Source organism: Passer montanus, unplaced genomic scaffold (assembly GCF_014805655.1).
Source record: "Passer montanus isolate IOZ18808 unplaced genomic scaffold, ASM1480565v1 scaffold21, whole genome shotgun sequence".
NCBI classification, from domain to species: Eukaryota; Metazoa; Chordata; class Aves; order Passeriformes; family Passeridae; genus Passer; species Passer montanus.
The window spans coordinates 7,128,327-7,148,017 of record NW_024366703.1 but is presented as its reverse complement, the minus strand read 5'-3'; the positions used below and the strand labels follow the sequence as shown (position 1 = coordinate 7,148,017).

The 19,691-nt window shown below is 58.6% G+C and overlaps 4 protein-coding genes across 11 annotated transcripts in view; 1 reads left to right on the top strand and 3 right to left on the bottom strand.

Annotated features, from left to right (window-relative positions):
* CNNM2 (cyclin and CBS domain divalent metal cation transport mediator 2) overlaps positions 1 to 3,326 on the bottom strand; it is a 113,603-nt gene extending 110,277 nt beyond the window's left edge. Inside the window, 2 exon segments of the mRNA XM_039708835.1 lie at positions 1,722 to 2,940; positions 2,943 to 3,326. Coding sequence (XP_039564769.1) covers positions 1,722 to 2,940; positions 2,943 to 3,266 — 1,543 coding nt within the window. The 5' untranslated portion in view covers positions 3,267 to 3,326.
* Positions 3,327 to 5,592: 2,266 nt separating this feature from the next.
* On the bottom strand, positions 5,593 to 9,727 carry AS3MT (arsenite methyltransferase). 2 transcript variants are annotated; one of them, XM_039709044.1, is made up of 11 exons: positions 9,643 to 9,727; positions 9,286 to 9,326; positions 8,668 to 8,795; positions 8,412 to 8,562; positions 8,203 to 8,339; positions 7,860 to 7,929; positions 7,534 to 7,615; positions 7,316 to 7,447; positions 7,078 to 7,220; positions 6,563 to 6,697; positions 5,593 to 5,792 (listed from the first exon to the last, which is right to left on the bottom strand). In XM_039709044.1, the coding sequence occupies exons 1-11, from the start codon at positions 9,719 to 9,721 to the stop codon at positions 5,694 to 5,696; spliced, it is 1,197 nt and encodes a 398-aa protein (XP_039564978.1). In that variant the 5' UTR covers positions 9,722 to 9,727; the 3' UTR covers positions 5,593 to 5,693. The 2 variants fall into 2 exon arrangements, with proteins under 2 accessions (XP_039564978.1, XP_039564979.1); XM_039709045.1 differs by having other exon boundaries at positions 6,563 to 6,649.
* Positions 9,728 to 10,140: 413 nt separating this feature from the next.
* On the bottom strand, positions 10,141 to 14,224 carry BORCS7 (BLOC-1 related complex subunit 7). 7 transcript variants are annotated; one of them, XM_039709259.1, is made up of 5 exons: positions 13,738 to 14,224; positions 12,617 to 12,738; positions 12,195 to 12,238; positions 11,767 to 11,787; positions 10,141 to 11,399 (listed from the first exon to the last, which is right to left on the bottom strand). In XM_039709259.1, exons 1-5 carry the CDS (start codon positions 14,087 to 14,089, stop codon positions 11,363 to 11,365), a joined length of 576 nt encoding a protein of 191 aa, XP_039565193.1. In that variant the 5' UTR covers positions 14,090 to 14,224; the 3' UTR covers positions 10,141 to 11,362. The 7 variants fall into 7 exon arrangements, with proteins under 7 accessions (XP_039565193.1, XP_039565191.1, XP_039565194.1 ...); XM_039709257.1 differs by having other exon boundaries at positions 10,141 to 11,346; positions 13,738 to 14,219; XM_039709260.1 differs by having other exon boundaries at positions 10,141 to 11,346; positions 12,676 to 12,738; positions 13,738 to 14,208.
* On the top strand, positions 14,215 to 17,496 carry LOC120502140 (steroid 17-alpha-hydroxylase/17,20 lyase). Its single transcript, XM_039709256.1, has 8 exons — positions 14,215 to 14,462; positions 14,890 to 15,028; positions 15,514 to 15,743; positions 15,925 to 16,011; positions 16,101 to 16,310; positions 16,548 to 16,717; positions 16,800 to 16,903; positions 17,135 to 17,496. Exons 1-8 carry the CDS (start codon positions 14,367 to 14,369, stop codon positions 17,401 to 17,403), a joined length of 1,305 nt encoding a protein of 434 aa, XP_039565190.1. The 5' UTR covers positions 14,215 to 14,366; the 3' UTR covers positions 17,404 to 17,496.
* Positions 17,497 to 19,691: the final 2,195 nt, after the last annotated feature.

Sequence of the window (19,691 nt, the reverse complement as noted above, 5' to 3'; positions counted from 1 at the left end):
AACACACAGGAGTGCATTCCATCCTTTCAGACCAGGGAAATAAACCACCAACGTAACATGCATTTCTTCAGACACGCTGCTGCATACAGAACTAGAATACCCCCACAAGCCTCACTACAGGCTAAGAACCCTACTGTGCTACCTGGAGTCTGAACAGCAGGGACAGAAAGGAAAAAGAACCACCCTTTACTCACACATGCAGCAAAATCCACCTCAACCAGCCTACAGTTAAGTGACATCATTGAGTTTCCCACATCCAAGCTGCAGATCCTGCAGTGTAGAAACCTCAGCCAAGGGAGGCCCTCCCTCATCTCTCCTTCAACACCTCCAAAACCAAGTAAGACTTCCCCATCTCTACACACAGGCTGAAAGAGATAAAGATAACCACCACTGCACTGGTCAGTAAAAAGCAGGAGTATATTCATCTTCTATACACAAAGATGAAATAAACATGAGGTAACCCTCCAAATCCCCAAAACTGAGTTAAACAGGATGAAGAAGATCCAATGCCACGACACGAGAGCTTAGCATGTGGACAAAACAGCAACTGAAACTTAAGTCGTAATTTAAACTTATCTGGAAAGAACATTCACCAATTCACAAAGGTTTTTTTCAAGGTAATTTATGCAGTTAATAAAAGGTGAGCTCACATATTCTCCACTAGATTTCCCCTCTCAAGCAAATCACCCCCCAGGAACTGAGCTGTTTCGTGGTACTTCGATCAGATCTCCCGGGGTATGAACCCAGGAGTCTGGTGGCACTCTAAATAGCCTTTTTCCAGCAAAGGAGTCCACACATCCAAACTGTCTGAAATTTCACTTTACAACTACTTTGAATGCTCTTTCCTGCACAGGCCACAGAGAATTTAACAGATTTTAAAAGGAAAACAAAAATATGTTTTTTCCTTACTCATAAGCAATGACGCTTTTTCCACACTTACAAGCAAGACCTTCTAACAAGAATTAAGATGCTTTTTTCAAGTCAGCACCACCTACAATTAAGAGAAGGCAGAAAACCTCAGTCCCATTCTGATGCAACTAATACGCAAGCTACACCAAAGAGGTAGAAAGGGTCACATCCCTACTGAGCCCATGGTCCTGAAGCACACGGTAGCCTGGGGAAAAAGAGCTGTAACTCTGAAGTGCAGCACCAACAGGTGCTCTGTAATATATTGTAATAAGACATTGAAATGATTTATGAGTTACAAGATCAAAGCCACTGGAACACGAGCAGAGAGCTGAGGTCGGCTGGCTGAGCCTATGAATGGAGCTAAAACGCCTTGTTTATCTCAGCACGTGTGTGCACTGAGCCTGAAAGGCACCGAGCAGCCCACCCACTCCTCCCAGTCAGGCCAGCTGAAAAAGCACAGAGAAGACACAGCCAAGGAATGGGCGCGGATTCCCGTCAGTGGTTCTCACTATAACGGACAGATGAGTGGAAAAATCAAGAAGGAAAACAACCTTGCTTGGCACCATGCCCACACACACATCCCAGTGCAGTGGGGGAAAAAAGGCTGGGGGCACATCAGCTTTCTGGCCCAGGGAAGGAGCAGGTCTGGCAGACGTCTGAATACTGGTCACCCACAGCCCAGAAAGCACCTTCCCACAGCCCTCCGTGAGCAGGAGGCCCCGCTGTGGAGCTCCCTTGCTGCAAGAAGGTGGGCACTGACCGCCACCGAGCAGCACCTCCCCACCGCGCCCCCGCCACGGGCACGAGCCCACCTTTCTTGAACTCCTCCAGCATGGCATCGAGCTTGGTGTCATTGAAGACAAAGTGCAGCGGGTGGTTGTAGAAGCGGGTGATGGTCTTGAGTGGCGTGCAGTCATCGGGGTCCACAAAAGCCAGGTCCTTAACGAAGAGCAAGTCCACGATGTTGGAGCGGTCACCCTCGAAAACAGGGATGCGGGTGTATCCGCTCTCCATGATCTCAGACATCGTGTTGAAGTCGAGCACAGCCTCGGCAGCGATCATAAAGCAGTCTCGGAGGGGAGTCATCACGTCCTCCACAGTCTTGGTGCGCAGTTCCAGGGCTCCTTGGATAATGTTGAGCTCCTCCTTGACTAGATCGTTATAAGGGTCGGTGACCCGCAGCATCTCCAGCAACTTCTCACGGTTATAGACCGTGCCGATCTCCTGGCCCAGGACACAGTCCAGCAACTTGCTGACGGGGTAGGAGGCCGGGAAGGTCATCATCATGAAAAACTTGGTGAGGAAGATGGTGTTGGCGCCCACGGCCAGGCCGTGCCGAGAGCAAATAGCCTGCGGCACGATCTCGCCGAAGATGACGATACCGATGGTGGAGACCACCACGGCCACCAGCCCAGAGCCGGCAATGTCGTCCAGCAGGATGGTAAGCGTGGTGTTGACCAGGACATTGCCCAGCAGGAGGGAGCACAGCAGGTAGTTGCCCTGACGCCGCACAGGCTCGATGCGCTTGGCGTAGTTCTTCTCTTTGTCCGTGCCACAGTTCTGCACGATGCGCAGCTCCATGGGGTCCAGGGCCATCAGGCCCAGGTTGAGGCCACTGAACATGCCCGAGAGGCACAGGAGGAGCGAGATGAAGATGACCTGCAGCCAGAAGGGCAGCAGGAACTTCTTCTCCTCGCCCACGATCATCTTGGTGTCCTCGCCGTCATGGTAGATCCAAGTGGTCTCGCCCCAGGGCGGGGGTCCCGCGGGCCCCTCGGCGCCCGCCAGCCCTCCGGGAGCCCCGGGCCCCAGGGCAGCGGCGGCGGGGGCCGACACGGAGGTGCACAGGTAGTAGGACTTGCTCTTCTCCGTTTTGCGCAGGGGCTTAATCTCGATCTCGATGATGCCCGAGGTGCGGCGGTTGAGCACGATGTGCGGCAGGATGATGATGTCCGAGGTGCGGATGCCGCAGCGCTGCGGGGCCCCGCCGCTGCCCGCCGCCCCGCCGCCGCCCCCGCCGCCGCCCGCCCGCCCCGCCGCCGCTCGTGCTCCGTGAAGGCGATGCGCGACCACGTCTCGTTGTTGATGTTCTGCCCGTAGACCCGCAGCTTCACCCGCGTCCGTTCGCTCACCCGCAGCGCGCCCCCCTCCATGAAGGAGACGTCGTCCGTGTCCTCCAGCCGCAGGCCGATGATCACCGTCTCCTCCGCCGCCGGCGGGGGCACGACGGCGGCGGGCGGCGCGGCAGCGGCGGCGGCCGGGGGCCGCCGGCCCAGGCAGCCGCCGAGCAGCAGCAAGAGCAGCACCCGCGCCCCCCGGCCGCCCCCCGCCATATTCCCACCGGGCAGCGCGGCCATCTTTAGTCAGGGCTCGGCGCCGCCGCGGCCCCGCATCACCGCGCGGCGCCTGCGGCGTGCCCCGGCCGCTCCCTCAGCCCTGCCCGTTCCCCAGGCGGCCCCCAGCCGCCGCCGGTGCAGTACCGTGCGACGCTCCAGAAATCTGTCGCACTGCGGCCCGGGCCCCCTCCGCCCCGACAGCTCCTCGGCTGTGTCGCGCCTGAGGGCGGAATTAACCATTAAATACCGAATACGGACGGGCCGCGCTCCTCGCTCACCTCTGCTGCGCTCCGCCGCCCCGTGCCGCGGCGTGAGGTGAGCGGGGCCGGGCTTTGGAGCTCCTGTTGGGCACATCCAAAGCCTCCCCAGCTGTCCCTGCTCATCCCCAGTTCAGGGGTGCACAGAGGGCCGAGAAAGCACCTGCGCATTCCCTGTGCCGTGTCCCGCCGCCCTGAGAGCCCCGCTGTGCCGCAGTCCCAGCTGGGGTAACACACACCCCACGCCCGGCCATCATCGCTCCATGTCCGTCACTTATGAAGGAGCCGGGAAACAGTTCAGCATCCTGGGGAGCCAGAGACAAACAGCCGTGGGAGCAGCCAGCATGGCTTGCGGTGGCTGACACCCTACAGAGGCAGTAAAACAGCCTCCCCTACTGTTTAAGTGCAGAAAATGGAAGAATAAACTGTGCAGAGCAACCCAAGAAGATGTGGAGCAGAGCACAGTGCTCTGAGGGCTGTAGCCACAAATCTTTCCTGGTCCCAAACCACATTCAGCTTATCCTGAGGGAGTTCTGCTCCCCCCCTAAGGAGGTGACAGGTGTCCCTGAACCACAGCGACACCCTGCTAACCACAGGGTTAGCAGGACTCAGGAATCCCATCCCTTTTCCCTCAGTGAATCAGACCATCACAGCCTCTGGCTGCTGCCATCACAGCCCTCTCTGCCTGCCGAGGGAGGACACCAATGCTGCGGAGCTTCACACTAGGAGAACAGGATTTGGGCCATCTCTACAATCACCAACTACAGACTGGGCTGCTGGACAGATTATGTCGGGGTTCCTCACACGGGATAGGGCTGCAGGACCCCCTCTTTTCATGCACTGGGGGCTGAAAACCCCAAGGCTGTGCATGCACAAGTAAAGCCAGGCAAAGAGACACCGCCTGGTGAGGGCCTTAATGCTCCACATCAAAGTTCTCTTAGCTGCTTCCTTCCTGACATGCTGAGAATTTGGGAAAGCATAGTGCAATGCAAATAGAGTGGCATTTGAGCTGTGGCCTTTTTCTGTATGCACAGAGCGGGGATCTCACTGCGGGTGCAGCTCTTCCCAGGCAAGTTGAAAGGCCATAACAGGGACTCATGTCTTTTTAATGAAGGGATTTGCAGGTAGGACTCCACCTGCTCTTCCCTTCCCACTGGGAAGGCTGTCTTTGATAGCAGGAGCTAATTGCTGCAAACCTCCCATGGAAGAATTCTTTGTAAGTAATCTAGAAAGAGGGCTGGCGGTGGGGTGTGTGTATTAAACAGCTCCTTCCTCCCAAGGTCCCATCAGTGAGGTCATTCCACACAATTTCAGAACAATTTCAGGTGTCCTGAACATCTGGACCCTCCTCAGCCACTGCTACTACTATGGCAGAGCATCCTCGGCATTGGCCTGTTTATTTTGGAACCCAGATATCATTGGGTTTTGCTTCTTAACTTCCCCCATGCCACAAAAGATCATGCTTAAATGGCAGAGATGGGAAATTTGGCCCCTCCTGTAAAATTACTGTGTGAGGAGGGGTGAGAATGGTCCCTTACTTCTAAGTTTAGCTGTTCAGCAGCCCCCAGCCTTTCCCAAGAACTTTCTGTGGGCCAGGTCCTGTGGGATTCATGCCGGGCAGCAGGAGTGCAGTGCATCACCTCCCACCACACCCTAAAAGCACTCCCACCTTGCTCTTTGCCTGCTGTGGGATGCAGCTGGATGCATTACTGCTTTTCCAGAACTGCTGAATTTCCCTGCAAAACTCTGCAGGTTCAATGCCTGCAGGGGACTCAGATGCTGAATTTCCCTGCAAAACTCTGCAGGTGACTCAGGGCTTTCCAACTAGATGGAGTCCAGGGGAAATAGAAACCTCAGTGGCACTGCACAGGGAAAGAGAGAGCAATCCCCACCTGGAACAGGCTGCAGGGCTGCAAGTGAGGCAGAAACTGTCCCTGTGTGTCCAAGCCACGCAGGCACTGTCAGCCCCACAGTGAGGGACTCACAGGACAGGTCCTCACTGCAACCAGGCACAACCTGCCCCACCAGCCCTGCCAGGGAAGCACAGCACCCACGGCCCTGTGGCAGCTACAAACACACAGCCTTTGAGCTCAGACATGTATTTATTTGCTCTCTGGTGGAATACATCACTGGGAACATGTCCTCTAGCCCCACTGACTTCCAGCATGGATGTGGGGACACCAGTTGCCACTCAGCAGCACCCTGGGGGACCACAGGTGCCACCACGACAGCTGGCAGGACCTGGGGCTCTCAGGCACTCCAGCAGCTGGAAGGGATCACAGATCTTCTCCTGAAGGACAGAGAAAAACCCAGGGCAGGATCAGGCCAGTGGGAAGCAAGAGGCACCTGAGAAAGTGGCACTTGGCACTTCCTTAGCTATCATGGGGGACAGCCTCTGGGTCACTCCCGCTGCTTTTTCCTGCAGCAAGGAAGAAGCCAAGAGCTTGTCTGGGACTTTGGCTCTGCCTTTATCTGAGAAATGCCTCCTGCTTGGACAGAGTCCTGAGAAAATCTCCCCTTCCTAAGCACGAGGCTGTATTTCAGGGATACGCAGCTGCAGGGTGTTATCTCCCTTCTATCTCCTGGCCCATCTACAGGCTGCAGGGACCACCAAGGAGAAGAGATAGGCTTCCAGCAGATAGAATGTTTTGTGCTGCAGGGTCAGGGTTGGCAGCCAGGGCCAACCTAATCTTCCATCAGCAGGCAGGACAGCAATGGGCAGGAAGAAACTGTGGGGATGGGCCATCATCTCCCTGGGGCAGAATGTGCACAGGGGGAAGGATGACTCCCCTTGGGACACCTCAGAGGAGTCCAGCTGTCAGCCTCACCAGTTCCCATGGACATGTTGGGGTGGTTAGAGCAGATGCCCCTTTGGAGGGTTCCAGCTTGGGTAGGGGTACAGTTTGTCCCAACTCAGGCACCAGGCACCACTCTTGGTTTCCCACAAGTTCCTGCCCAGCCCAGAAGGAGTCAGGTATCATGCTAGAGCCCTTCTGATACCCCACAGGAACTCTGATGTCCCAATTCCTTAACCCAGCCACGGAGCTGCCCTCTACCAACCTTCACTCTCTTGCCACAGCAGCCCTGCGGTGCTGCAGTGTTTGCTCCGCCAGCTCGGATCAGGAACTTCTCTGCAAACCTGGAGCTCTGCAAGATCGCAGCCATCTCAGCATCCACATCCACCACCTCTCCTTCCTGGGGGCAGAGGAATGGTCACAGGTCTGGGGTCCTAGATATGTGTCCCAGGGGATTCCAGCCAGATGATGGGGAGAGTGAAAGCAGGAGCATGTCTTGGCCCAAAACCTGAAGAAGCACCCACAAAACCCAAGCACCAGGCTTCAAACCATTCTGGGAAGCCATCATGGATGGCTACTTCTACCATTATCACAAAGCAATGGATGCATCTGTCTCCCTTTCCTGTACACTTGCACTCCCCTGGGTTTACACAGCCCCTCGGCTCCCACCCACCATCCCCTCCACCAAAGCTTGCCCCCCAGATCACAGAGGATGCTGCTGACTAGCAGCTTCATCAGCTTTAACTCTTCCCTACAGAGCCCCAGCATGCTTCCCCAAACCTTGAAGGTGAAGTTGGCATCAAACACCAGCTCTCGCTCGTGCCCCACAATCCCGCCCTGGTAGGTGACCTGTCCTGGCCCCGTCCGGCTGGCACCTGGCACCTTGAACAGGCGGTAAGTTGCGGAAACAAAGCGGCAGTCGCCTGCAAGGGAGAGGTTGGTGGCTTGGGCACTCAACACCTGGGCTGGGATCCCAGCAGAGCTTCCCACAGCTGGCACTCCCTGGCTGCATCCTCACCGACAATGCCCTCCAGCTCCTTGTCGCCAATGGAGATGGGGCTGGCGGTGACCAGGCATGGGGGGCTGAACCCCACCTCCTCAGCAATGCTGTACAGGTCTCTCCAGTACAGGGCTCCTGCCAGGCACTCTCCTGGTACGAGACCACAGACACGGGGGATGGAGGCAAAGGTCCGGTCCCCCCGTGCCACGTCACCCCCATCCCGCAGCCCTACGCACCCCACAACACCCGGTGCTTCCGGATGCTCTCGCTCAGGCTCTGGCTGGCATAGACGTCACTGAAGTACATCTCTCCCCCAGGCTGGAGGGCAGCAAGGAGTGAAGGGAGGCCTCAAGAAGCAAAGAGACAAAAGGGGCAAGGAGAATTGGGAACCGCCTAATCCTACCCTGCTTGGGACCCTTCGCAGAGATGCCCGAGATGCCCTCCCCTGACCCCATCCTGCATCCATGCCTTGCCAGATCCCATTTGCTGCTTCTCAATGGCACTCCAACAAAAGGACCACCCCAAGTCTGCTTTGCTGCCACGGGCATGAGCCCACCATCACCTTCAGCACACGGAAGGCCTCCTGCAGCACAGCCCTCTTGTCAGGGGCAAGGTTGATCACGCAGTTGGAGCTGTGGGGGAGGAGACCAAGGCTTATTTACACCCTCTTGCACACTTGGCACCACCAGCTGCTGTGTATCCCATCACTTCACACATTTGGAAACACCAATTTGACCATGAAAAAGGCAGTTAATATTCCCAGGCTCTAGTCCAGACTCTGGCTTGGGATTTCCCTTTTCTCCTTTTTAACACTTCTGAAGCAGTGACCCATTGGGATGCAGACCCAGCCCACAGCCCCAGGAAGCAGCAGGATTGGGGGTGACTGTGCCCTGCATGACACCTACATGACAATATCATAGCTCTCATCAGCCAGTCCGGCATCACCCAGCTTCTCCATGTAGCCATGGAAGAACTCCACGTTTGGCTTTCGGTAGCCAAACTTATCCATGTGGTAGGCAATGTGCTTCTTCGCCACCTCAACCTGGCAGGAGGAAGGGAACCATGTGGGGGAGCTGCAGGAAGGATGAGGGGGAGCCCCAGATCCGTGCCGTACTTGGCCCTGGGTCATGTCTATCCCGGTGACGTGGCCCTGCTCCCCGACCAGCTGGCTCAGCAGGTAGCAGTCCCTGCCGCTGCCGCTGCCCAGGTCCAGAATCCAGCACGAGGACAGGCACTCAGGGATCACCAGACCGCAGCCGTAGTACCTGGGGGATGCTGAGCTGAGCTGGCTGGAGGTGCCCCACGGCACAGCCGAGAAGGGGCTGCAGCCCACGGGGATGTGGCAGTGGAGGAGAGACCCTGGGGTTTACCTGGCCACCACCTCCTCATGGATGCGCTCCAGAGCATCTCTCACCAGCTTTGAGACAGGCCTGGCTGAGGTGATGCACGCGTTGGTTTTGAGGTCCTCTGACTTCTGTAGCTCTTTGCCGTAGTAGTCCTGAGATGGGAATGACAGAGGCCACTAAACTGTGCCAAGTTGAGCCCTGGGAGCTCCCTATGCTCTAAAACATGGGGGCCATGCCTGCACTCAGCCTGTACGTGTGCACACATCCTCTGGCACTGGCACTCTCATTTCCACCTAGCCAAAAACTACAGTCAGATCAGGCATCCCTTTGCCCCCATCCTCCCCATCTCCCTTTGCTCATATGCACTGATGTGTTTGTGCAAGAAGGAATTTAATTCCCATTTTAAGTAACTTTGCAGGCTGCAGCCACCATTTCCCTGGCTGAGAAGAGTACAGGGAACAAGGACAGGGAAATGCCAGGTTGCTCCACCCCCCATTCCTGTGTGAAACAGGAGCAAAGCTACCAAGTGCACCTGGCATTTTCATCTGGGCCCAGAAACAAGCTTTATCCTCTAATGGCAGCAGAAACTCTAGCACAGCCCAACAGCCCCATCCCTGCCCAGCTCCCATCCACATTCCTTACCTGCACCTCCTGGTGGATCTGCTCTCCGATGGGAGCTGCCACTGCAACGGGAATGTGGGGCTGGCAGCTGACACCACAGAGATGGGCACCACACCAGGGCCTCCCAACAGCTCTGAATCCCCCTCTTCCCCCAGATACCGCAGCACTTTTTGCTCTCCCCCAGCAGAACTCTGAAAATCCCCCCTAACAGGATGCTCCAGGGGGCACCTGACAACACCCCTCCACCCCAAAAATCCAGTCCCAGCTGCCCTGGAGAGACGAGCCCCCAAAGCATCCCTGTAGGGTAAATCCCCCTCCCCTGCTCTGCAGAGCCCTTGGCCCAAGGGCAGCCCCGGCAGAGGCGCTGGGCTGTCTTACTGCCTCCAGCTGCAGGGCCCCAGCCGGACTCTGCCCAGCCGGCCACGCTCCTCCCCAGTACCCCGTGCTGTCCCGGCATCCCACGCTGCCCGGGCCAGCCTTCCGGCCTGGCACACGGCCCCGCAGCACACGGGCACAGCCAGGCTGCCGGCGCCGCTCCCGTGCTGAGCACGCTGCCATCATCCATGGTCTCGCTGCAGCCACCCCCCAAAACCCACCCTGCTGCCTGCTCCCCAACAGCTCTGCACCTCCACACTGCAGCCCTGTCCCTGCTTGTCCCAAAGGCAGCGAGACACAAATGTAATGCCACGGGACTGCTGTAGCCTCTGCAGAGGACTTTGGAAGGGACGAGCCACCTGCAGCAAGGTCACACTGCCTCTGCAAAGCCCTGAGCTGAAGCAGAATGGGGGATCCTGGGGGGCAGAGACCCACCATCCCAAACAGCCTCCCCAGTGCACAGGAACCACTAGCAACAGAATCCAGGACAGACTGCTGCAGTTTGGTGGTGTTCAGGACAGCTTTTATTACCAGCAAGACAGTCACAGGGAAAACTCTCATTCCCAAAGTGCACCTGCAAAGCTGGGGTCAGAATGTCACCCAAGGCAAAAACACTGGCAGGGATGGTGAAATCTAGTCTGAGAAGGCTCTGCAGCACAGGAGCCAGACTCCAGCAGCATTCCAACAGGAATGTGGCAGGCCCGTGTCGGCTCTCAGCCTGCCTGCTCCTATCAGCTGGTGAAAAGCACACTCAGGGAAACAAGTGCTTCCCGTGCACTCCAAGTGCTCCAGATAAGTGACTTACCAAAAACAAGACACAGTATTTATAGCTGGTCCTGCATGTGAACAGCTCACTAGCCTTCAACAGAGCAGTGCAGAACTGAGCACAGCAGCTCCTGATGCTCTCCTGCCTTTGGATACCTTCCCAAGCAGACACAAACACACACCACAGCCAAGGCTGCTTCATCAAAAGCTGGAGCAGCAGCCCAGGAGAAGGAATGCAGCTGAAGGCCAAATGCAGCACATATGGGCTGGCAAAGGGATGATGTTCCAAACTCTGGCAGAGAGGAAAATGAGATAACCTCTGAGGAGGATGATGGCCAAACCACATCCAGCTAGGCCACTGGCAGATGTGTGTGCTCGGATTCCTGGTCTCAGAAATTCTGTGCTGGGACTGGCACCTCAGCCTACACTGAAGCACCTCTCCCACGCCCAGGCACTTGCAGCTCACACTGATTAAAAAGCCCTAAATAAACTGCACTCTGTGCCACCTCTGTGGCTAAATACAGAGCAGTGGCAAACTGCAGGCACCTGCATTTAAACGCCATGCCTCAACTCTGCATTTCTTGCGTGCTGGGGTGGGCTGAGCACTTCACACTACGTGGGAAGTAAGCAGACACAGGAATCATTGGGAAGAGCAAAGTTTCAGGGAAGTTTGTTTCAGCCAGGTGCAGGTGCAGGTGAGCACTCTGGAGCAGAGGTGTGGGTGCAGGCACACGAGAGGGGGCCACGTGCCCAGAAGCACAGACCCTGCACATATCCCAGCTGACATCCAGCAGCATCCAGACACAGTTCTGAGCCCCAGGGGCTGGAGGGGGGAGAACACTTCACTCCCTCAGTGCTGGTCGAGATTTCCTCAAGCCTTTGGCTCCCCCTCATTTCAGCAAGTGACTCAGCTGGTCCTGGAGGTTTGACGAGCGCTCCACGCTGGGCACAAAGAGGTTCATGGTGAGATCTGCTCCCAGGCTGTGCTGTGCTGCCTGTGCCCAAGGGACAGAGCAGCTCTAGAGCTGACACTGCAGCAAAGAGAAACCCTGGGGTCCCCTGACCCCTCCTTGTGTCCCCACAAAGTAAACCTGCATCCCGCTGTACACAGCTCTGCTCCCACCACCCTCATCTCCTCTCACAAGCAACTTCACATGCTCTATCATATCAGTGAAACAAAAGGAAGCTTGGGTATGAATCCCATCTCTTCACTGAAATTCCCATCTCTTCACAATACTGAAGTGTTATCCTGCTGGGCCAGCAGCTGCAAAAATCTTTCCATTCTGCTTTCCCCCATCCAACTCCATCACCTTCCCCTTTCTACCCCCACATGCATGTCCCCCAGGTCCTCCCAGAACTCACTTCTTTTGAATTGCTTCTTGCCTAGATGAGAAAAGGAAAGACAAAAAGAGCATTAGAAAAATAAAATCTCAAAATCCCAGTCACGGTTTATGTTATGTCAAACAAGGGCTCAAGAGGCCAAATCTCCAGGGTGTTTCTGGATTAAGTTCTGGGGGACAGAAGCAGCAGTGGCTTCTCCTTCTTAGTCCCAGGTGTATCATACACACTCATGGGAGACACAGTGCATGGCAAACAGGAGGCAAAAATTTCAGCTCCCACCCCAAAACAGCCTGAAGAGGGCTGGAAAATTCCAGCTCCAAGGCCTGCTCAGCTTTGAAGAACTGCAAAAGAGGGATCAGTCTGAGCTGGCAGGTTCATGCAAAGTCTTTAAGGAGAACAGAGAAGGACTGAAGGATCCACTTAGCCCCCAAGAGAGAACGCCTACTTACTGGTACTGTAGATGAGTAGTTATTATGGCCATTTTTCTTAAACTCTGTGGAGAACGAAACAAAGAATGAATGCCTACAGAAATCACAGTGCAGTGTCCTAATGCCCTGGGGGTTCCTCCAGCACAGCCACCACTGTTGCTGCACTGACTGCAAAACACCCCTGCTGGTATCTGCCAGCAGTGGCACACTTCCTTCTCCTTTCCCAGTGACAGCAGAGACACGAGTGCTTTGTTTCAGCCCACAGGCCTCAGGCTTTCTGTCAGGGAGGGCACAGCTTGAGGGCTGGCCGGCCTGCAGGACATCGGGAATCCAGCAGCTCTGGCTCTGAGGAAGCACTGAATTATTCTGGCCAGCAGCCCCGCTGCCTGAAGTCATGTATTTGACTCCAGGGCTCCGGCAGCACGGCTGCAAACTGTTCTTACCACCCTCCTCTCCTCCCGTCCCCAGAAACGCTGCTGCTCGGGCACAAGACACAGCTTACATCTTCCGAGTGCAGGATGGCATCTTCTTGCATCACCATGTTCCTCGCAGCTTGACCCAGGAGCTACAAGACAAACAGACCAGGCTGAGGCGCTGCAGCTTTGCCTTTCCCGAGGGCCCCGTGACGGCTGGCAGGGTGACACTCGCGGTGACACCGCGAAGCCGTGACAGCGCATCCACCGCTCCCACCTGTCACCGTGAGGAGCTGCTGGCAGCCACCCTCCCGCCTGCCACCGTCCCGAGGCGCTGCCCAGCCGTGCCCGCAGCCCGGTCCCGCTGTCCCGGTCCCGGCCCAGACACAAGGATGGGTCCCCTCCTCGGACTAGACGGCTGGCAGGGTGACACTCGCGGTGACACCGTGCGGGGACCACCGCGGAGCCGTGACAGCGCATCCACCGCTCCCACCTGTCACCGTGAGGAACTGGCAGCCACCCTCCCGCCTGCCATCGTCCCGAGGCGCTGCCCAGCCGTGCCCGCAGCCCGGTCCCGCTGTCCCGGTCCCGGCCCAGACACAAGGATGGGTCCCCTCCTCGGACTACAGCTCCCAGTATGCATTGCGCCGCCCTCCCACCTCCGCTCCGGCCCTGTAATCGACCGCCCGCCAGCACCCGCCGCTCACCTCGGCGCTACGGGAGCCCTTCAGCACCTGCTTAGTGAGAGCGATCACGTCGGTGCCGCAGCTCGTCACCTTCTCGGTCAGGAGCCCCTTCACCGAGTGGCCAAAGCGCGCCTGGGCGTCCGCCGCGCCCCCCGCCGCCATCTTACCCCGCCCGCGCCCCGCCCCGCCTACCCCCGGGAGCCGCTACGGCGAGCGCCGAGGGCCTGAAGGCTCGGAAAGGCGCAGAGCCCGCGGTGGCCGGGGATCCTGCCGGGAGGGGCGTCAGTTCCCACAGGATTCCCCCGATGAGGACACAGACCTCATCGCCTCGGGCACAGACACCCACGGGCTGCCCAGCACTGACAAGCACAGACCAAGGCTGACCGGGGTTTCTCAGCCCTGGCCAGTACTTGCCCTGTAGTGACCAGGGTTGACCAATGGTCCCGGGGGGTGACCGGCGCTCATCAGCACTGCCGAGGGCTGCCCAGCGGTGTCCAGCGCTATCCGTGTCTCCCCAGCCCTGACAAGAGCTGATGATGAGGGATGCTCCGCGCTTTCCCACGTGTCTCGTGCTGCCCATTCCCGCCCGGATCTGTCGAGGCGCTCCCCGGCTGCGATGGGTTCCAGTGCCCCGGCAGAGCCCCCGGCTGTGCTCACGGCACCCAGGACACACCTCGAGCTGTCCCCACAGGGCCCTGGGGACGGAACCCCAAGGACGGCTCCGGCCCTGGGCATCCCCTGGCCCCCAGCGCGCTGGAAGCGGCTCCCCATGGCCACCCAGGCTGGCCGTGGCCCCGCTGCCCTCGCCCCCCGCCATGCGCCCACAGCTGCGGAGCTGGCCGGGGGCCCAGCGCTCGGCTCCCCCCTCCTTGTCCCCCCGATAAGGAGCCGAGCCCGCCTCAGAGTCAAGGAGACGACCCCGCAGCCGCTATAAGGGCCCCCCGCGGAGCGCCGCGGCCACGGGCCGGGGCCGCCCGCGGAGCCTGCCGGCCCTGCCGCTGGTGGGGAGCCTGCTGCAGCTGGCCGGGCACCCCCAGCTCCACCTGCGGCTGTGGCGCCTGCAGGGCCGCTACGGCAGCCTCTACGCCCTCTGGATGGGCTCCCACTACGTGGTGGTGGTGAACAGCTACCGGCACGCCAGGGAGGTGCTGCTGAAGAAGGGCAAAGACTTCGCCGGACGGCCCCGCACCGTGAGTCGGCAGCAGGTCCCGGGGACCCCTTCCCGCTGCGGCGCGGGGTGCGGAGGGGCCGCTCCCGAGGCAGACACCGGCACGGCCCAGGGTCCGCGTCCCCGAGCCATCCTGCCTGCACCCTCCACACCCCGCTGCCCAGGGCGAGCCCTGCCATCCTCCAGCCCAAGGGTGCCTGCTTTTCCTGCACCCCACGGGGATGTGGGTACAGCTGCTACCAGGCTCCCTGCACCCCCTAAGCTCCCCGGGCATCCTAGAGCCCCTAACTCTTTATCAGTCCTTGGCAGGGGGAAAGCAAACCTCACGTCCTGTGCTTTGCCTGCCTGCATTAACCTCCAGCCCCCCGGACGCTGTGTGGGATGGGGTGAGATGATCATGCATCCCCGCGGGGCTGCCCTGCGGTGGGATGACCCTGCCTGTCCCTCAGGTGACCACGGACCTGCTGTCGCGGGGCGGCAAGGACATCGCCTTCGCCAGCTACGGGCCCCTCTGGAAGTTCCAGCGCAAGCTGGTGCACACTGCCCTCTCCATGTTCGGGGAGGGCTCCCTCGCCCTCGAGAGGATCAGTAAGTGCCTCCCTCCAGCCCCAGGCTCCCTCCCAGCTCTGGTTCCCTCCCACGCTGTACTTTTTCTTCTTAAGTGCCCCGATTCCCTGGGAACGAAGGAAAGACAGTGGCTCAGCCCGTGTCCCCTGGTATTCCCTCAGCTTGCCAGGCAGGGGCTCTGTCCCTCTCCTCATATCCCCTGTACTTTACCAGCACCTCTCCATGTGTTTTCTTCCCTAAACTTTAGCTCCCCTCACTCACAGATGGGGAGACTGAGGCATGGAGCCAGCTCCCCGCTCCACCCAGGAGGACATCCTTGCACATCTCCATTCTCCCTGCTCCTCCCCAGCACCCAGCATTGTCCCTTCTGCCCATCCCAGCCCCTCTGCAGGCCGCACACCCTGTGTGAGCAGGGGACCCCTCCTTCCAGCCCCCAGCTGCCCCTTTCATCCCTGGGCATAATCATCACTCCCTCACCACCCCTGGCCTGCCTGTCCTCCCCCCAGTCTGCCGGGAGGCCGCCTCCCTGTGCGAGACGCTCAGCGCCGCGCAGGACACGGCCCTGGACATGGCCCCCGAGCTCACTCGGGCCGTCACCAACGTGGTCTGCTCCCTCTGCTTCAACTCCTCATACCGGCGTGGGGACCCCGAGTTCGAGGCCATGCTGGAGTACAGCCAGGGCATCGTGGACACCGTGGCCAAGGAGAGCTTGGTGGACATCTTCCCCTGGCTCCAGGTGAGCAGGAACACGGGCACTGCCCATTCCTCTCACCTCAGATGAGAGGAAGGAGCTGGGATGTGTCCTGTAGGAGCATCCCTGTCCTGGTGACCCACAAGAGCCAGTACACTGCCTGGGGGCCTGCAGGGGCTGGGCTGGGCTGAGCTGTAGCCTGTTGTAATGTGCTTTTCTCCCTCAGATATTTCCCAACAAGGACCTGACCCTGCTGAAGAAATGCCTCCAGGTCCGGGACCAGCTGCTCCAGCAGAAATTCACTGAACACAAGGTGCCAGCAGGGCCAGGACAGGGAGGTGCTGGGGCTGGGGTGGTGGGCACTGTGCCAGGACAGCCTGGCTCATGCATGTCCCTCGGCAGGAAGCCTTCTGTGGAGACACGGTGAAGGACCTCATGGATGCCCTCCTGCAAGTGAGGCTCAGTGCTGAGAACAGCAGCCCTCTGGAGCCAGGGCTGGAGCTGACTGATGACCACCTCCTCATGACCGTGGGGGACATCTTTGGGGCTGGTGTGGAGACCACCACAACTGTGCTCAAATGGGCTGTGCTCTACCTGCTCCACTACCCTGAGGTAGGGTCTGCACCCTACAGCAAGGGTTTGGGTTCCCTCCAGCACCAGGGATGTCTTGGGGAGTTTTGGGGAAGGCAGGGGCCAAAAGGGAAGTCAGGCTCTGCAGATAAGCAGGATCAGGCTGCGGGCACTTCTGCCCACACAAGCTGACAGGACACGCCGATGATGCTGGGTGTACTCCACTGTGCACAGGGCACCTTGCTCCCTGGGCTCTCACAATGGTCCTTGCTTCCCCAGATCCAGAGGAAGATCCAGGAGGAAATGGACCACAAGATCGGCCTGGTGCGTCACCCCCACCTCAGCGACCGCCCGCTGCTGCCCTACCTGGAGGCCACCATCAGCGAGGTGCTGCGCATCCGGCCCGTGTCCCCCCTGCTCATCCCGCATGTGTCCCTTGCCGACACCAGGTGAGACCCCCGGGGCACATCCAGGTCATGGGCAGAGACCGTGGGGAGGGAGCCACTGCCTCACTCTGTGTCTGCTCTGCAGCATTGGGGAATACTCCATCCCCAAGGGGGCCAGGGTCATCATCAACCTCTGGTCTGTGCACCACGACGAGAAGGAGTGGGACAAGCCTGAGGAGTTCAATCCTGGTGGGTTGTGTGATCCTCATTCCCTCCTGGGCCAGGGGATGGCCGGGTGGGTGCAGCAGGAGAGGCGTAGCCCTGGGGGAGGCTTGGGTGGTTGGATCCTGCTCCTGCCCGCCTGAGGCATTCACACCTCTTGGTCCTGCAGCTCCTGGGAGGGACACACGTGGTGAACTCATGCAGGTCTCAGGCAGAAGGGTCAGCCTGTGATGCCAGTGGTGCCCCTTCCCCTTGCAGGCCGCTTCCTGGATGAGCGGGGCCAGCACATCCATTCACCCTCACCCAGCTACCTCCCCTTCGGAGCTGGGATCCGTGTCTGCCTGGGAAAAGTCCTGGCCAAGATGGAGCTCTTCCTCTTCCTGGCCTGGGTACTGCAGAGGTTCACACTGGAGTGCCCTGAGGACCAGCCCCTGCCCTCGCTGGAGGGCAAGTTTGGTGTTGTGCTGCAGGTGCAGAAGTTTCAGGTGAAGGCCAGGCTGAGGGAGGCCTGGAGAGCGGCCTCATGATGGGGAGGAGCCCTGGATCCCAGGCAGGGGGGTGGGACCACAGAGGCTGCCCCATGGATGGGGGGTTATCCAGATAAAGCTACTCCAAACCCAGCATGGCTGCGGCTATTTTTTGGGCAGGAGATGGAGGACAGGGTTAAGTGTGAGATGCGTGGTGGCCCCACAACGTGCTGGGAGCACTGGGCTCAGTTGGGAGCACTGGCCTCTCTGCAGCAGCGTGGCAGCTCCTGCCTGCTCACTGTCCTGAGCACTCACTGTCTGCCTGGATTTTGGCCATTGCTCCAGCAGCAACAGCAGCAGCACAACCTTCCTGTAACACAAGGGGCCGTGTTTGCTTTGCTTTTGCCAAAAACTACTGTGCCATGGAGGGCAGCGTGTAATTAGGTTTCTGGTTCTCTATTACTTGACCTCTTAATATTTAACTAAATAGCTGCACAGCTATGGCTCAGGGCCCCTGGAGGGAAAGCGGCCAAGGCAGAGGGGAAAGCCCCACAGAGCCCCAGCACAATGTGACACCCCAGCCCTGCACACCCCCTCATTTTCCCCCTGCCCTCTCAGTTGCTAGCAGGCAGGAAAACAGACTTAAACTTCCCCACCACTGGAGCTCCTGCTCAGTGTGTATGAGTTCTTTCAAACCCCCGGTACCTGGCTTTCATGCAGCCACTTCAACACCTGCATCCAATGGCTGCTCAGTGTGTATGAGTTCTTTCAAACCCCCGGTACCTGGCTTTCATGCAGCACCTTCAACACCTGCATCCAGTGCCAAATGGGCCCTGTCAGCCTGTGGCACGAGGGTGATGATGAAGGCAATGCATTTGCAGCCTGGCACAGCACCGAGAGCATCCTCTCTCCTCCCAGTCCATTTTCCAGGGGCTCAGGGTAGTAGGGAGGAGCTGGAGGAAGAACTGCCATGCACATACCTGTCCCAAAGGCAATCCTCAGGCTGATTTGAGCAGCTGACCACCAGAAGCTGGGCAGAGGGAGCACAGCAGGAGCCCAGCCCCACTGCTGCTGCACAGTCTCTGATGGCCTCTAAGGGCTGAACCCCTGCTCTCCCATACTCTCCTGCTTTCCTGCCTGTTTCCATCACACCAGGGGTGCCACTGGGCTTCAATCCCTCTGCTTCTGCTACAACACACTGTATGGGTGAAAGGGGACGGGACTCAGAATGGGCTTTGGGAAAACTTGGCTAGACACAATGCCCTGGGCTTCCATGGGGATTGGCACCTCCATGCCAGCCTTGTCCTTCCCCTGCCCCCAAATCCTGTCACTGGCAGCACACACTGGCTGGGAGGCTCCAGTACAGTCTCCTGTAACATTGTGATGCCTCCAGGAGCATCAACAGAACCTCCAGCACATGTGTATCCCTTTGCCAAGGCATTTGATTTTGCTCTTGGTAAGGGAAAGGATTTTCTCCTTGCCAGAATCAACACGGGGCCGACACCTTGCTGTTTGCCAACGCACCCACACAAGTGCTAAATGCACCTTGGGGACCTTTGAACCAGGGATGTTTCTAACCTGGAGAATGCCTCCAGCCACAGCATCTTGCAATCCACCTTCCCCATTTGCCAGGGCTGGCATGTGCTGTCCTAGGCTGGGAGACCAGCACAATCCCAGTGCTGCAAATCCCAGCAGCCCAAGCTGGGCCTGCTGCAGGGTGTCTTGCCCCCTACCAAGCCCACCTCCTCCCCACTGGGAGAAGATGCTGCTGTGGAAATTCAGTGCCCAGAACCAGCTGCCTGGCACTTTGTGAGCTGGTAAACAGCCCCTGGCACGGCTGCTCCCTGCTCTGGGAGTGGGCAGAGGCACTGCTGAATCACCTGGCTGGTATTTCTATCCTGACAGCTGCTCTGGGGCTGTGCTGCTGCACCCAAACCCCTGCACCACCAGAAATCTTCACGTGGGCCACTGGCTCCAGCTCCCTGAGGCAAAGGGGGTCTGTGAGGGAGGAACTGGTGACAATGGAAAGAATGAAGGTTTTTCATTCCCACACTGTTTCTCGGGTACACCATGAAGCAGATGTGTAGCTTGCTGAGGGCACTGGGCAGAGCAAGCCTGAGCAAAGGCTTTTTTCCATTGCACAAACTCATTTTGGGGTGCACAGCCACCCCCACAGCACTTGGCTGACCCAGCTGCACCACAGGGCTCAGCTCAGAGGCCCTCCAAGCTCGAGGCTTGTCTTTGCACCAGGCACCGGCTGACCCTGGACCGTGCCGGAGACTGCCGGCCAGCCCAGGAGGAGCAGGACACGCTTGGAATACCTGCGGGCTCTGCACCGGGCGTGGGGC